Source organism: Peromyscus leucopus, chromosome 5, assembly GCF_004664715.2.
Source record: "Peromyscus leucopus breed LL Stock chromosome 5, UCI_PerLeu_2.1, whole genome shotgun sequence".
Classification (NCBI taxonomy): domain Eukaryota; kingdom Metazoa; phylum Chordata; class Mammalia; order Rodentia; family Cricetidae; genus Peromyscus; species Peromyscus leucopus.
The window spans coordinates 133664334-133680306 of record NC_051067.1 but is presented as its reverse complement, the minus strand read 5'-3'; the positions used below and the strand labels follow the sequence as shown (position 1 = coordinate 133680306).

The following is a 15973-nucleotide window of genomic DNA, read 5'->3' as shown; positions in this document are numbered from 1 at the left end:
TGGGAAAACAACTGGGAAAAAACAGATTGGAAGAGGTTTTCTCAAACCCCCACAACAGTTTTAAACAACAAGGAATATAAAAGAGCAACTTAGACACAAGATGATGCCCAAAAGAACCCCACTTCAATGAACAAGCTACCCCTAAATTCCAAGGTACTAAGAATACATTATATACCTTCCTACCACAAAATGCCAGCATGAGGTCAATGCAAACAGCCCCCTACGCAGCCAGCAAACACAAAGAAAGCTCAGACTGGACTGGGGGCTACAAACACCTCAGACTCTGGTGAGTGTTCCCAGTAAGACTGGAGAGCTGAGGTTTGGATTGGAGAGGGGTCTGCAACACTTTTGCTCCTACACCTAGGACAACCAGAAAACTTCCTGTGGGGATGTGCGTCTCAACACTTATCAGGCAGAAGGAAGTGAGCACAGACACTTACATTGCATTACAAAGATCCAAGATGAGGACCCACCAGGTGATCACTACAAACCCATTAGAGACAAGCAAACCGCCAAAGGGGAGGAGGCAAAGGACATAAAAAGGATCAGAGTCAGCCCAGAAACACAAGGTCGACCTCTAGGATTCAAGTGAAAAGGACTAAAACTTAAAGATGGCATTTCCAGTCACATCTGTCGGCAAAACAAGGAAATCTAGTCATTCGAGCGCGGCTAGGGATGTGCTGCAGCTCCGACAGGCCAATTCTCTACACACAGACCCATGAACAGGAAAACAGAATGGAAAACAAACAGGAGAAAGATTTCACCACATAATGCCCTGCATAGCAATGTAGAATAATTGGAGGTACTTCTCGTACCACAGATACATCCAGCCAAAACCAAAAGAAAGAAAAAGTGGGTGCAGAAAAATGGGTGAGTTAAGTATGAGTCTACTTACAAAAAGGTATTAAAACATAAAATAATATCCTGCACTGTCCATGAATACAAACCCAAGGTGAATATTATTGGAGGGCAGGGACACCAGACTTCTACTAACTGCAACGATTTATTCCCTAAGATGTGAGGTGGATACAGGAGTACTTAATTCATTGATCTCACCTTTAATGCCCCAAAGGTCCGGTGCCATTTTTAACTGAAGGAAAATTTAGAAACCACATTTGGCTAACTCAAGATCTTTGTTAAGAATTTCTAACCATACACTGCTATTGAATTTTTGCTGCAATTTTAAACAGGACAAAAATTAAAAGGCATCAAAACAAAACTGTAGTAAGGCTAGAAAAGACTATTCTGAAAACGTAGCCAGGCAGCCAAAGGGATATTGGAAAGAATGGCGCGTCAATGAAAATGGCTTGCAAAACAGTCATAGAAAAGGGATGATGAAGGTAATACTAATTAGTCTCATCACAGTTATAAGTCACCATGCACCAGACCATTTAAAGTACACTTTAATACATATATTCATTCATTCATTTGAATTTGATCCATCAATAATCACTCTTCATAATAAGCATTACCAGAGTCCAAGTCAATCAATCTAATTGCGCAGGGTCAGATCTGAACTAGGACTTGAGATATGTCTTGGCTGATAGAGCTCGGATACAAGAACACTCATAGGTGTGAACAAGGACCTGGTGTAGGCAATGGTTCACAGTGTGAGTTATGAGAAGGAGACGGCCGAGAAGGAAGAGAGAGGTGTGGGAGCATGGGCTGGAACCCAGTGCAGATGAATCCCAACTGCTGTTCTGCAGACACAACGATCCTCTCTGGAAACTGCCCTGCCCTCCTCTGGCTGCACACTGGACTTCCATCTCTTTCATTTCAAGGTGGTTAACTCATGGAACCTAACTAAACTTTAGGGAAATTATCCAGTTCTTCAGCCCAAACCAGCTTATGTAAGAGGTTTACTTGTAATTCTTATTTGATCCAAGGCAGTAGAAATAAATACAAACGCATGTTTCAAAAGCCTGCCTTCCCGTACTATGGTCAATTCTTGGTAGAGTGACCTGACAATACCTCCTGAGACTGGGAGTGCAGTTTCTGGTGTGGCCCCTGCCCTGCTAAGCACTATATCTGGGGAAGCTGGCTATCTTCCTGCTCTCTGGAATTCCTATTCACTGGATTTAGGGAGTAACAGAAATTGCCTGGACATAGGAAATGAAAATATTAGAGACTTCTTGACTCCAAGCATTCTAATGAATGACTGTTCTCAAGGCAGTGATATTTCTAGGAAAGAAATGTTTTTGTGGGACTAATAGATTCCTTCCCATTAAATTATGGCTAAACACACATGTTAGGTGGTTGTTCTGAAGCCATGAATTCTTGAGGAGTCCCTGCATGCACTCTAACTTTCAGAAGGCACTATTCCATTATAGTAAAGGCAGACCACGCAGAAGACACAGCTCCATCAAGGCTCCACAAACCTGGCTCTGATTCACTCTCTCCTCCCTGGCAAATACCTAAGAAGGGCTACATATGGCCACTGTTTGGAGAGTATGACTTACAAAAACAACAATTTACCCAGAGCCTCAGGAATTCCTATCTTCGGCGGGTTGTACGTGTTTCTGTGCCCAGGAAAGTGTAAGCTATAACATATGAAATACCTCTGTCTGGTTTCTCCAACAGAGCTGGCTGGACAATTACCTTTGATTGGCCCAGGAGCATTACCAGCTGTTGAGGCCCAACGACGGCTCCATCAGACCAGGTGGCCATGGATCATTCACAGTGTCTGGCTGTCTTTTTCTTTTTCCTCCTACCCAAGGCAAACAGTACTGCAGAGGCAAGTAACATAACCCCCCCCACACACACACAAGGGGCTTGCTCTCTAAACATGACACCATTCCCCGCCACATTGATGTGTTTCCAAAAAGCCCTGAACTTGTCCCTATCTTATAACATTATCTCAGCCTAGGCTCTAATTCACTAGCACAGGAATATCACCCCAATGACTGCCATTAAGCTTCTCACTGCTTCTTGATAAAATGAGAGACATGGACAATAACTGAATAGGAAAGACTACAAAATCTTTGGGTAGCTAGTTAGATTTCAGCAGGCTTGGAGATCCCTGCAGATGGACCCTTCCTTCCTAACCAGCAGCTTCTGAAACCAAGAACTGGGACCACAGGACACTGGCTAGAAGAATAGAATTGGTGCTGTATCTCAGTCCCTGGGCAGAAATGTGGTATTCTGAACATCTGGCAAGGCCTAAGATCAGTGTCTAGCCAGATGCTTTCTAGTAAAGGACACAGACAAAAGTTTTGTCGATCCCCTTAAGTGTTGATAAAACGAGTCTGGCAAGCACTGGGTAAGAAAACACTTTAAATGGAAGCTGTCTGGCCCCGAGACACTAGAAATAGAATACCAAGCCTGCCATGAATGTAAATAGGTATAACTGTGCCCTTAGCCACTGTTACCATTTCATAGCGTCCCACTATACGCTGTAGTTAAATCCCATCTTCTACACTATACCCTAAGTGTCTCATGTGAATGCTTTTAATGGCCAGCACTAGGACTGGGGACCCAAAAGGGAGCCAGAGGGAGACCTCAGTGACAGAAATGTGTGTGTCCTCAAAGCATTCCACTGGAGTAAAGGATGGACAAACAAGATTGCATGGTACCAACAAGTGTTGCTTGAACTTAGTTATATAACTGGTTTAAAGAGAACTGATAACCAAACCACAGCATTTCACTTGTAAGAGGAATGAAAGATTAATTGTCACACGTCCCTGACATCTTTCATGGAGAAATATGGAGGCCTCCTTCATGTTCTCTCCAATGGAAACGAATCCAAACAGTCAGCAAATAAATTGTATGAATGCAATGTTTTCAAGTTCAGAAACAAGTCTGTTGCAGGGTGTTGGGGTCAGGCTGCTCTTTTCCCTAAGTTACTCTACATTGTGTAAAACAGCAGTTTTTCAGGCTGTGCCTCACCCTGAGAAACCCCACTTTTACAAATAACTTTTGACCCCACTTTGAAGATGGAGGGTGACCTTGTGTCTGGGTGTACTTATGAACTGTACCATATGTCTAGAACAACTGGTATCCCAAAGGCTTAAAATTACTTCTCTCTGGTAGTAGAAAAGATACCTAACACCCTATAAATGAATCAAACTAAATTAATACTATAAGGGCACACACATGTATTAAAATGGTATGAGGAAAACCAGGCCTAAGAACTTACTGGACACATCTCATCAAGGGTGTAACTTAGACCCCAGAAAGAGGGGGAACTCAGGACTGAACAGTGGAGGTCCCCATCAGTCTGTCATCGGGCCCCTAGTGTGCATGTTAAGGAATCGTGACCTTCTCAGCTGTCATCTGCCCGTCCTTGTGTTCACCCAGCTGGACCTGCCATCTCTCCTTGCACCTTTCCTTCATCTGGACCGAGTCCTGCTCTTTCATCTCCGCAGGGGGACTCATCTTTGCTGCTTCTCTCTCAATCTTGTGATGGGCATGGCCACCACCACTTCTTCAGAGTCTCCCCTACAGCTTATCAATACCTCTTATCAACATTTGCTATCATCTTATCAATATAAGGACGCTTCTGTTCCTACTGGCTTCCCAGCTGGGCATCTCAGCCTCTTTGATACTCCTTGTAACCACTCTATAACGTACATATGTCCATGTATACATAGTTATATTTACTATATGGTGTTTGATGTGTTATCTGAGTGTTTGTATTACAAACTGAGATCGGCTTGAGAATTAAAATCTCCTGGGGGGCCCCGTCAGAGATGAGTCCCCACACTTTCTTCCATAAGAGCCACCAATTTTCAGGACTGAAGTCCGGGAAAGGATGCCTGGGAATTTCAGTTGTAGGGAGAGAAAATAACTATGATTAAAATACATATGCCTAGATAGACCCATCTCTAAAAATATTTTTAAAACTAAAAGACAAGCACTTAATAAGAATTGTTTTCTAACAACCGACTATCACCCATATGTCTGCAATGATCTCCAATGAATTAGAAGTGAGAGCTTTGAGGCATGACTCTAAAGAGGGTTTTTTAAAAAAAAAAAAAAATCCAAAGACAAAGGGCTGAGGGGCTAGAGGAGAAGGGCAAAAAGGAAACTCAAGTCTCTGGGACTAAGCTACACACACCCTGTTCCAAGCCACAGCAACATAAAAACACACAGTAAAGGTCTGATCACCCGAGTTCCTGGAAGTCACATGTAGCTTTCAACAAAAAAATTACAAGGCATGATAACCACAGGGAAGGAAGGCCTAAAGAGACAAAACAAGTAACCAGGGGCACCAGACAAAGTGGATTTCACAAATGAGATGAGGAAGTTAAGATAATGATACCTGATATGTTGAATGTTCAAATGGAGAAAGAGCGGGTCCGGCCACAGCAGGTAGTGTAAGCAGGGACTGAAGACACTAGTCATCCACAGAAAACTCTAGAAATCAGAGAATGATTGTGTAGAAACAAATGCTGCCTGTGAGGTACTCATCAGTAGAAGGAACATGGCAGCCAGGTGTGTCCTTTACTTTTCTGTTGCTGTGATGAAATCCTTACCCAAGAGCAACTTACAGAAGGAGTTAGCGCTAAATGTTCCTTCCGTTCCAGGGGAGTCTGTAACAGCAGAGGAGGAAGGCAGTAGGCAGCCCAGCAGAAAGCCAAGAGAGCTCACTGGAAGTGGAGCAAGGTTATAAACTGAAAGTGTGATCCCAACAATGTACTTCCTCCAGGAAGGCTCCATGTCCTAGAGGCTCCTTAACCCTGACTGCCCACCCCCACCCCCACCGGCACACCACCAACTGGGGACCCAGTGTGCAAACACGAGTCTCTAGGGAACATTCTCATTCAAAGCCCCACACCAGGGGAGGCGGGGATTTGACGGCAACTTCCCCTGTGGAAATGCAAATGAGATGAGTGAAGAAGAGAAACAAAAATCTAAGAGCTGAGAGACATCAGAAAAAGGGCAACACAGAAGGGAAGCCTTCGAAGAAAGTAGAATACACACCTGAAGTGAGAGGGGCTGAGAATTACCCTGAATTAATGACAAACACCAAACCACAAGTATGGGAATATAAAAAAAAAAAAAATGCATAAAGAATACAACAAACTGAAACACCCACACCTTTGCCCATCTCATTAAAATTACAGAGGACAGAAACTAAGAAGGAAATCTGAAAGGCAGAAGATAGTGCAAGGAGCACCATAAGACCCTCATCTTTAGTGACCCTTTCTTCCACGAACCTGGATAAGATTAACATCAGTCTTCCATCAGAAATCGTGTAAGCAAGAAAAAGAATGAGTGAAAGATGTTACATGTTGGAAGAAAAAGGAACACCACTCTAGTTTCTGTATTGAATGAAACGACGTGTCAATAGTATAGGGGAAGCATGAACTTTTCGGACAAACAAGAACGCAAGGAATTCATTCCCATAGATCTGCCTTCCAAAAAGTATCACGAGACATTCTTCGGAGATTAAAAAAGATTATACGGAGCTCAGGTTAGACACTGAGATCTACATAAACACAGAAGAACATCATGAAAGTAGAGAGAGGGAGTTACAACCCTTTCTTCTTATTATTCTGAACTGATTGGCTAACACACAGCTGTTTGATTCTAGCATATGGTAAGTAAAAGACTGGACAGGAGCAGTAAGAGAGACAGAAGAAGGAAGGGGAGAGGGAGGGAGGGAGGGAGGGAGGGAGGGAGGGAGGGAAGGACTGTGCTCTGATGTGGCAACTTTACCACCTGTGAAATGGTAGTGTTATCTGAAGGCAGACCCAAGTTGTACATGTATGCTTCTTACTAGGGGAAAAGCAACATTGAAATGCTGAAAGGGTAATCGGAATAATATAAAGTATCCAACTAAACGTGGGGAAGGAGTAGAAAGGGTATGGTCAAAGTTTAAAACTAACAAATGTACTGAATAGAAAGCTACTGAGGCATGATAAATATTAACCCAATATACAACTTATGGTCTTAAATATGAATGGTTTGAATTTGTGCACTCTAAATATTCTACCACTCCAGTGAAAAACTTGAGGGTGGTACTTTAAAGACAAAAGAGGTTTGCTTCCTCAGGTTTAGAGGTCTAGATCATCAGTCACGCTCTGGAGAGATGAGGCACTCTGAAGACACATCGAGCAATGTCACATGAGAGGGGGAGCATGGGACAAGGGAGAAGGTCAGAGTGCAGCTCAGGGGCCAGACTCACTGAGAACTAATCAGAAGCTCCACAGAGTTACTTTAATCCCTGCTGAGGGCAGCACCCTCAATGACCAGCTCAGATCCCAACAAACTCTCCCTTCTTAAAGGTCCCATCAGTGCTCAGCATCATCCTAGTGGAGGCCACACTTCCAGAATGTGAGCCTTTGGGAAGTATAACCTATATCAAAGCCATAGCATACAGCAATGAAAAGTCAGAGACTGGGAACCGGCAAGGTGGCTCACTGGGGAAAGTCCCATACCACCAAGCCTGACAACTTGAGTTCAATGCCCAAGTGTGTGTCTGTGCATGACGAGCATGCTTGTGCTTGAGGAGGCAAGGAAAGAGTATTAGATCCTCTGGGGCTAGAATTATAGATGGTTTGTGAGCCACCATATGGTGTTGGGAACCAAACCCAAGTCCTCTAAAAGAGCACCTAATGCCCAGCTCTGACATCGTTCAAAATGGCGAGAAACTAGATTTTTTTTTCTCCCTGAAACAATTAAGAAGGCAAAGATGGCCACTCCAATCACTGTTGTTCAATACTGCACAAGATTATTAGCTAACATCATAAGACAAAAAAAAAGGAAACAAAAAATATATATTGAAAATAAAGAAGGTGTGTTTATAGGTGACATGATTATGTTGACTAAAGAATCAACAGCAGCAAAAAGCTGGGCACTCAAACAATTGTAACAAAGATATAGGATACAGGCCCAATATGTACAAAGTCAACTGTTTGTCTATATATAATGAAGAGCTGAAAACAGAAATTAAATATACAATACCATTTCTATGGTCATTTGAATGAGACAGCCCCCATAGTCTTGGGCATTTGAATACTTGGTTCCCAGTTTGGGGCACATTAGGGGTAGGATTGGCACTTCCTTGCTGGAAGAAGTATGTCACTAGGGGCAGACTTTGTGGTTTCAAAAGCCACATGGTATGACACTTCACCCTTTCTACTTCTTGTCTGTGGGTGGAGACATGAGCGCCCAGCTGTTTCTGCCATCATGCCTGGTGCCACGCTTCCCCATCTTGACAGTGATGGACTCGTCTCTCTGGAACCATAAGTGCAAAATAAACCCTTCCTTCTGTAGGTTGCCTCAGTCATGGTGTTTTATCACAGCAACAGAAAAATTATTAAGACAATTTTAAAACCATAGTACCAAAAATAAAAACATGTGCAGGCACCAGCATCACAAGATATGTACAGAATGGAAATAGGGGAAACTCAAATGAAGAAATCAAAGGGTATCTCAATAAATGGAGGTGCTGTCTTCATCATAGCCATACACACACAGACTATTACATCATCAGGCACTCTCAAATTATGAGACCAGTCATACATGCAACTGGTCATTAACAGCAGCATCATAATTTAAGAGATTCCTGTACTTCATCTGGCAACGTTATACCTAAATCTATTATCTACAACTTTCAACATATTTATCCTCAACTCTAGATGCATGAGTCTAATTACGTGATTATTCCCTAAATGCTGAGCAAACATTTAAAACATCTAAAATCACTTCTCATTTCCTCTGGGGAGATAGTCAAAAGGTATGAACTGATATGCTTGTAGAGAGCTCCCAGAGATGTCTCCTGAGTCTCCTCCCAACTCCCAACATCTTTGCACTGGTGGGAAGACCACAGAGCAGGAGGAGTCTCACTATGACAGGAAACAGCACTGCCAGCATGCCTCTCAAACTGCAAACCAATGCTCTGCTTCCACCATCCTCGACTTGGAAATCCCATGCCCCATCTAGCCTCTACAGTACACCAACTTACTTCCAGAAGAAAACCAGTCGGAGGGCTGTTCTAGTAGTTAAGGGCATGTAGTGCTCTTTCCAAGGACCTGAGTTCAGTTCCCAGTGCCCCATATTTAGTGGCTCACAGCCATCTATCACTCCAGCAGCTGGGGATCTAATGCCCTCTTCCGACCTCCACAAGTAACTGCACTCATGTGCACATAGCCACACATCCATATGTACTCACACACATAATTAAAAATAAAAAATAACCCTTGGACTGTGAGCTAAAATAAAACATCCCTCCCTTAAAAAGATAAGTAAAATAAAAATAAGAGCTTAAACGAAAAGAAAGAAAACAAGGTGTTTTTTGTTTTTGTTTTGTTTTGTTTTGTTTGTTTTGTTTTTACTCCCCTGCTTTCACCCTTTCAAGGAAATGGCTCCCACTGTCTTGGGTTTACAAAGCCACTCATGAGAACATCTTTGCCTTCTTGGGCTTTGTCATACACCATAAGTCATACAGCAGCCAAGCACGCCCCATTCTAAAAGCAAAATGCTCACTCTTGCCTCTGGCGCTGAACACTACTCCTTTAGTCTCCTTCTCACTACCCCAGCAAATACTTACCTAAGAAATCCTGCTCAGCAGGCAGGGTCGAGCTGAGGAAACCAAGGAAACCTCCAGGAACCCATACTGGAACTAATATTGAGTTACACATAAGATCTACCACAGAGCACTGTAACTGCCATGTATGTATCTGTGTATAACTCTATGAAAAACTGGAGATTAAACAAAAGATTGTGCCTTCCATCTTGGAAATTCTTTCCAGATAGTCCAGAAAATGCTCAGCACATAGTAAGTACTGAACAAATACAGAAATACAATAATTACATAGTATTAATTATTCATCAGTAACCATTATTCAAACTGGGACTGGGCACACAAGTGATGTGCGGGTCTAATTGTTTTTATCCTAATTGAGGATAATAGTGGGAAAGGGCGGGGTTAGGGTGTATATACTCATGAAGGACAGAGGAGAACGGGTGTCATTCCTCAGGTATCTGCCACTTTGGTTTTTAGACACAGTCTCTTTACTGACATAAAATTCATCAAGTAGGCTGGGCTGGCACCACGGAATCTCCGGGACCTGCCTGGCTTTGCCTTCCTAGTTCTGGGCATTATAAATACAGGCTTCCGAGTCTGCTTGCTTTAACATGGGTTCTGTGGAATCAAATTCAGATCCTCATGATCCTCAGAGCACTCTACTGACTGAAGTTCTCAGTATTGTTGTTTTAGACATTGAAATCCCAGAAAAACTCACAGTAATTCTACTGTGCAAGGAAAGTCTCCCTTAAAATACAAATTTGTGTTTATTGAAATACTCGAATCTAAAATAGTATAAAGTTCTAGTAACTTCTTTTATTTTCTTCATATCCACCACACACACACATAACTACTGAAAGGGCAGATGAACATGTGCAAGAATTTAAAAGTCATAACGATTGAATAGTCTCATCCTAGAGAGCCGACACAATTTTGAGTTAAAAATCGAAGTTTCTTGAGGAGACACAAATACAACCTAATTTAAAAGCAATCCAATATTTAAGCAAGTTGTTATACCCTATCTTGTTCTAAAATGAATTTAAATCAGATTATAAATATAGACACAACTAGAGAAAATTTAAATATGAGATGTCATTCTTTTTTTTGTTGTTTTTTTAAAGTGGTAAGAACAGAAGATAAATCTAGACATGAAGTGAGGGCATAAAGCATATGCTCCGTGGACCCTGTACATTAGCAAAAGATCCATCCCCGGTGTGTTCCCTTGTGCTGACTGGACTGAGTGAGCGACGCTTCCCAGTCCTCCACATGTGCAGATCTCCATTAAGAAGATGTGAGAGTTCTCAGACTCTCTCAGTACTGTCTTCCTCCGGAGGCTCAGAATGCCAACTTGAGTTTTCTATTACTCAACTTTTCCACCTAAAGTTTTTTTTTTTTTTTCAAAGATCACCCTCGGCTGACACCTTGCAGGCACATCTAACTACAAACGTGTCCCAGTGCAAAATCATAAACTTATTTAAAATGCTGAGACTTCTTTGAGATTTATTTACTCATTTATTTTTGAAACTCAACTATGCTGCGTTGGGGCATCAACTTTGTAGGTGGTAATATTAGGGTGCATTGTCAAAAAGTTGGACAAGCTTGCTAGGATCAACCTTGCTTTCCAGTAACAATCTCAATATCCAAAGGAGAGTGCGGTGCCTCTCACTTAGACTGTAATGTGAGTCTCTTCTTGAGTATATTCCACATTAGATCCCAAGTATTTTAAACCTTTAAAACTGTGTGGTAATTTACACCACACACACACACACACACACACACACACACACACACACACACACACACACACACATTGCAAGGACCATGAAATTTCTGTGCTAGAACTAAAATCAAATTCTGCATTCTCCAGTTCTAAATCACACACTAACGGTTTTAACTTCAGGCAAGAGCATAAAACCAAAGCACATTTTGGTTCACTCTATAACAAATCTTTTCAAACAAATTCCTTTGGCTCTAGCAAGATTTATGTACAAAAGCTAAAGGTTTCTGTCCTCCAGCCCTAAATAGAGGCATTTGGAATACAGCTAAGAGGTTTGTTCCAGCTGTTTTCAGCTAAGAGCCCACGAGCTTGCCTCCTGGAGGCACTTTAGACTTTACATATTTAAAACTAATAGACTGGGTCAGGCAGAGGACACGCTTGAGGTCTGCATCTGATCAGAGGGGAGGATGGAGGAATCGCGGATACCACGCTAGCGGCATTAAATAGGACTCATTTGAAAAAATGCATTTTAGAGCAATTACTGAAAACATTTGGAACAGTACACATGTCAACTGTGCTATCCAGAGGCTGGTAACACCCATCCATTGACTTCATTGTTTTGGGGGAACCCTCTCGGATGCTCCCTACCCTATCCACCGGCTACTGATAGATATTCTGGAAAACAGCCTATACTTAAGGCTCACTGTCCAAGGTGACTAGGAATTTGTTTTATACATTAGTTTCATCCTTTTAACAGCAATAACCACCAGCTCTGGAGTTCTTTGACCTTTTATGTGCTCTGATAACCTTTTCCTTAATACTTAATAAATCGGCCTGACTTACATAACTATCCAAGAACTGAGATGATAACAGGTTTATAGACATTGTCCATTTGCTGAAACACATTCTGACTTCCACTTTAGATAATGAAATTATAGATATGTTATAAATAAATGCAAATAAATATGCATCTATTATTTGGGGGAATGTTTACTTAATGACTCAGGGATGATGGCATTTCAGATACATGTTATTCCTTTTGGCAAATGCTAAAATCAGTATACATACATCTGTAGCTACTTAACTTCTCTACATTCAAAGACAGAAGCATTTTTTATTATTACTATACCAAGGCATGAATTCCTCAATTGTAATCCCAAGATCATTTCTCACTCACCCCAAAGAATTAAGTAAGCTGCCTAAAATGAATTAAAGCATAAAGATACCTTGGCAATTCCACTATTATGAAAAAATAAATGAATGAATACCTCTAGGCTTTAAAATGTGCTGCCAGGGGGCACCACATACTGATTTTAGCTTCTTTAGTATTGTTGCTACTCAAAACAGACAAACTTCAGGAAAAGAAACACATAGACCATTTCTGTTCTGTAAACAGTGGCAATTCAGAAGTGGCCCATTTTCAAATACTATATATCAGTTAAAAGCCTCCCCTCATGACAGACAACCATAACAAAGTTGGCCGAATGAAGTATAGGTCCAGTTTTCACAGAGACATGGGCTTCTGCCTCCTACAGACATGAGAAAGACTCGGCAATTCTTTCAGCTTGAGTTAAATAAGAGAAAACGCAGTTTGTGTTTCCAGAAGCCGGAGCGGCGTGTTTTCCAGTGAGTTTCTTGTTCTCATTTTACTATTTTAAGAGTGCTGGTCACTCCCAGTGTTTCTGTAAGACGGGATCCGGTTCCCGGTGGCTGACAGTTCTCGTGGCGGGATGCTTTCCCTAAAACGGTCTCCAAAAAACTGTTTTTATTCGTATTTAGCTCCACTGTATTTATCTACAAAATACCATTTCAATGGAGTCAGGCCAATAAAAGAAACAGCTTACTAGAATTTCAGTTGACTTTGTTAAAGGAAATTATTTTAAATTAATGTGGCTTCTGGACTGCTGCCGTTTCTGACCTCAGAACACATATTCCTTCTAATTTCTGCTGTGAACATTTGTTTATTTAAGTGAAATTCCAGCTCACGAATGTCGACCATGACGGAGTCTCAGCCTTCCTGCCACTATTCTGTCCTTTGTCTAAACAAGGGCAGCCGCACGCCGCCGCATTAGCATGCGCAGCCACATCGTACCCTTCTGTGAAGTCATCTATGTATTTTTGGTAAGATCTTTAACAACTTCCACGCCCAGCCGTGAAATAGAACAAGGCTGTTTTGTTTTCAGACAGTAACAATTTCATCTCTGGTTTACTAGATGGCGCTCAGAATATTTTTCCATATGTTTTTCACAGAGAGAACTTGACATCAGTGTGGGTTACCTTGACCAGTGAATGCAGGCTCTTTTCGCCAAACATGTCCCAGAGGAAGGTCAGGTCCTCCTGGCTATCCACATGTGGCTGCAGCTGGGCGGGCAGAGCAGCCAACAGCTCATACAGACCTATAAAATGAAAATAAAACACAAAGTGTAATCTTAGGGTGATCTCATTAATTTCACTGAAGGTGTATGTGTAAGTGACGGCTGGAACATGTCATTTTTACTGGATTTGTATTCTGGGCCATCAAGCAAAACAGTACTCTCAAGAAGCAGAGGAAGTGTTTTGATTTTTAAATTCCGAAGAAGTATATATTAGCAGGATAGCTTTTTTTTTCCTTTCACACTTGTCCACATTTTACAGTCATGCAAGTTTACATAACCCAAGACAGAAAATGTGTACAGTTCTCAAAAAAAAAAAAAAAAAAAAAAAAAAAAGAAGAAGAAAGAAAAGGCATGCATTCCTTTCCTTAGCCGTTACTGCATTCCCCTCTTATTAGCCATGGAGCAGAATGAGTCATGAGGAGGAAAAACTTCCTTAGGAGAAAATGGATACAGTGGTCTCAAAAAAGGCTTTGTAGTTTGCAAAGAATCCCTAATAACATAAAACTTCAGAACATTTGCATTATCTAACAGGTACATAAAGTTCTGCCATGTAGGGCAAAATCAACCCCACATGGCAATTCATGGGCTGTTCCAACGCTGTGGACTATGGCTTTTCCCAAAAGGACTGTGCAGAATGTAGTTTACATCTGCAGTGTACAAAGTTTATTTGCTTCCCCTCTGGTGGCAGATGCAGGCTGCTGTGACACTCCTGGCAGAGATGCTCGAGGCAGACAGAAGCACAGTGTTCCACAGGAGCCCCCCACCGGAGTCATCCATCGCAGTCAGAAGTGGCCAGATTCCAGTCCAAAAACTCTTACAGTGGTGCTCGCCCATGGCTCTGGAGGCAGGGGACCTGGCAGGAGTCGATATCAGATCCCAGCACATGGTGCATTTTCTAGCAAGATTACATGAGGTAAAAAGGACACAATTCCTTTTATTTCTGTCTGCTGTCAACAAAAACACTGAGACCTCCTGAGGCAGGAACACACAGAGCTGTTATTCCTGGTCTGAGTAAAGGCTGCTGTTCATCATAGGGACAGCTTTACAAGACATTTAACAAGCAAAGAATGGTAAATTAGGGACTCTTGATTAGTGCATCGATTATATTTCTAACACATAGCAGTGCTAATTTACAGGCAGATGCACAGGGCACCACAGTGAGTTCAGATATGTAACTGTGGATATCTGATTGAATCCAAACATCCCAGGGGCTGTATTTAGCCAAAAATAGTCATAAGAGTAACCCCAAATTAGACTATGGAAGAAATCCAATTATATTTTTTAAGCATTCATGATATTTTACATTAATTCTCTTTAAAACCTGGCACTCTGCCTAAACCAGCTCTTCTTTACAATTAACAAAGACTTTAAAATATCTCAACCTATCTCCACCTATCATACAGTACTCACACCCTCCCTTTCTCCCTAACTCCCACAACACTCCACAACTGTCAATGTCAGTGGTCATGTCAGAGACTTAAAATGTAAAATTATGTAAAAAGAGGAATTTTTTTTCCTGCTGATTTCAGGAGATGTAAAACAAAAATGGCTATCCCTTGGTAAAAATGACTTCAGGGTTAATTAAGGATAGTAAGCCAATTCTGATCTAATTTACATGGTATAATTGCTAGGAAAGTCACATAAGTCAATACACCGAAAGCCCCTGGCATGTGGTAAGTATATAATATAGTTTTCATAGGCAACTCAGTGAAATCTGCTACTAATTATTGCTGAAAAACCAAGATAGATCAATATTTGATCCCCGTGTCTACATTTAAAGCATTTTGTAGGATTTATCTGACCCTTATGTTCTTTGTGTTGAACGAGCCAGGGGGGTCAAGTCATCACAAGGGATCCCACAAGAACAACTAACCTGGACTCATAGGAGCTCACAGATTCTGGACCAACAGCTAACGAGCCTGTATGGGACTAACCTAGGCCCTCTACATACGTGTGACAGTTATACAGCTTGGTCTACCCGTGGGACTCTGAGTAGTGGGAGCAGGGCCTGTCTCTGAAACTTTGGCAGGCTTTTGGGGATCTATTCCCCACACTGGGTTGCCTTGACCAGTCTTAATATTAAGAAGAACAGAAACAGGGGAGGGAATAGGAGGAGATGAGGGAGGGGAAACTACGGTCAGGATATAAAATAAATGAATAAATTTAGTTAAAAAAAAAACAAAAGGTAAGTTGTACGTGTAAAACTAAACCAACATAAAAGTGAACAGAAAGCTGTGACTGAAGTGTGAAGAGTGTTTCACATCGCCATAGCTGACTGCCCCAGACTGGATAATTAATAAGAAACGCAAGTTTACTTGGGCCCCAACATGAAGGTGAGGCACCTCAGGAGACATCTGCTCTATGCCATCCCATGGTAGAATCCAGAAAAGCGAGAGAGCAAGAGGTGAT

The 15973-nt window shown here is 41.7% G+C and overlaps 1 protein-coding gene across 2 annotated transcripts in view; it reads right to left on the bottom strand.

The window, feature by feature from the left end:
* Positions 1-15973, bottom strand: part of Mpp7 (membrane palmitoylated protein 7) — a 219718-nt gene that overhangs the window by 107111 nt on the left and 96634 nt on the right. For both annotated transcript variants that reach the window (XM_028873101.2, XM_028873116.2), the window contains exon 3: positions 13467-13585. In XM_028873101.2, the coding sequence (XP_028728934.1) occupies positions 13467-13585 (119 nt within the window). The remainder of the gene's footprint in view (positions 1-13466; positions 13586-15973) is intronic.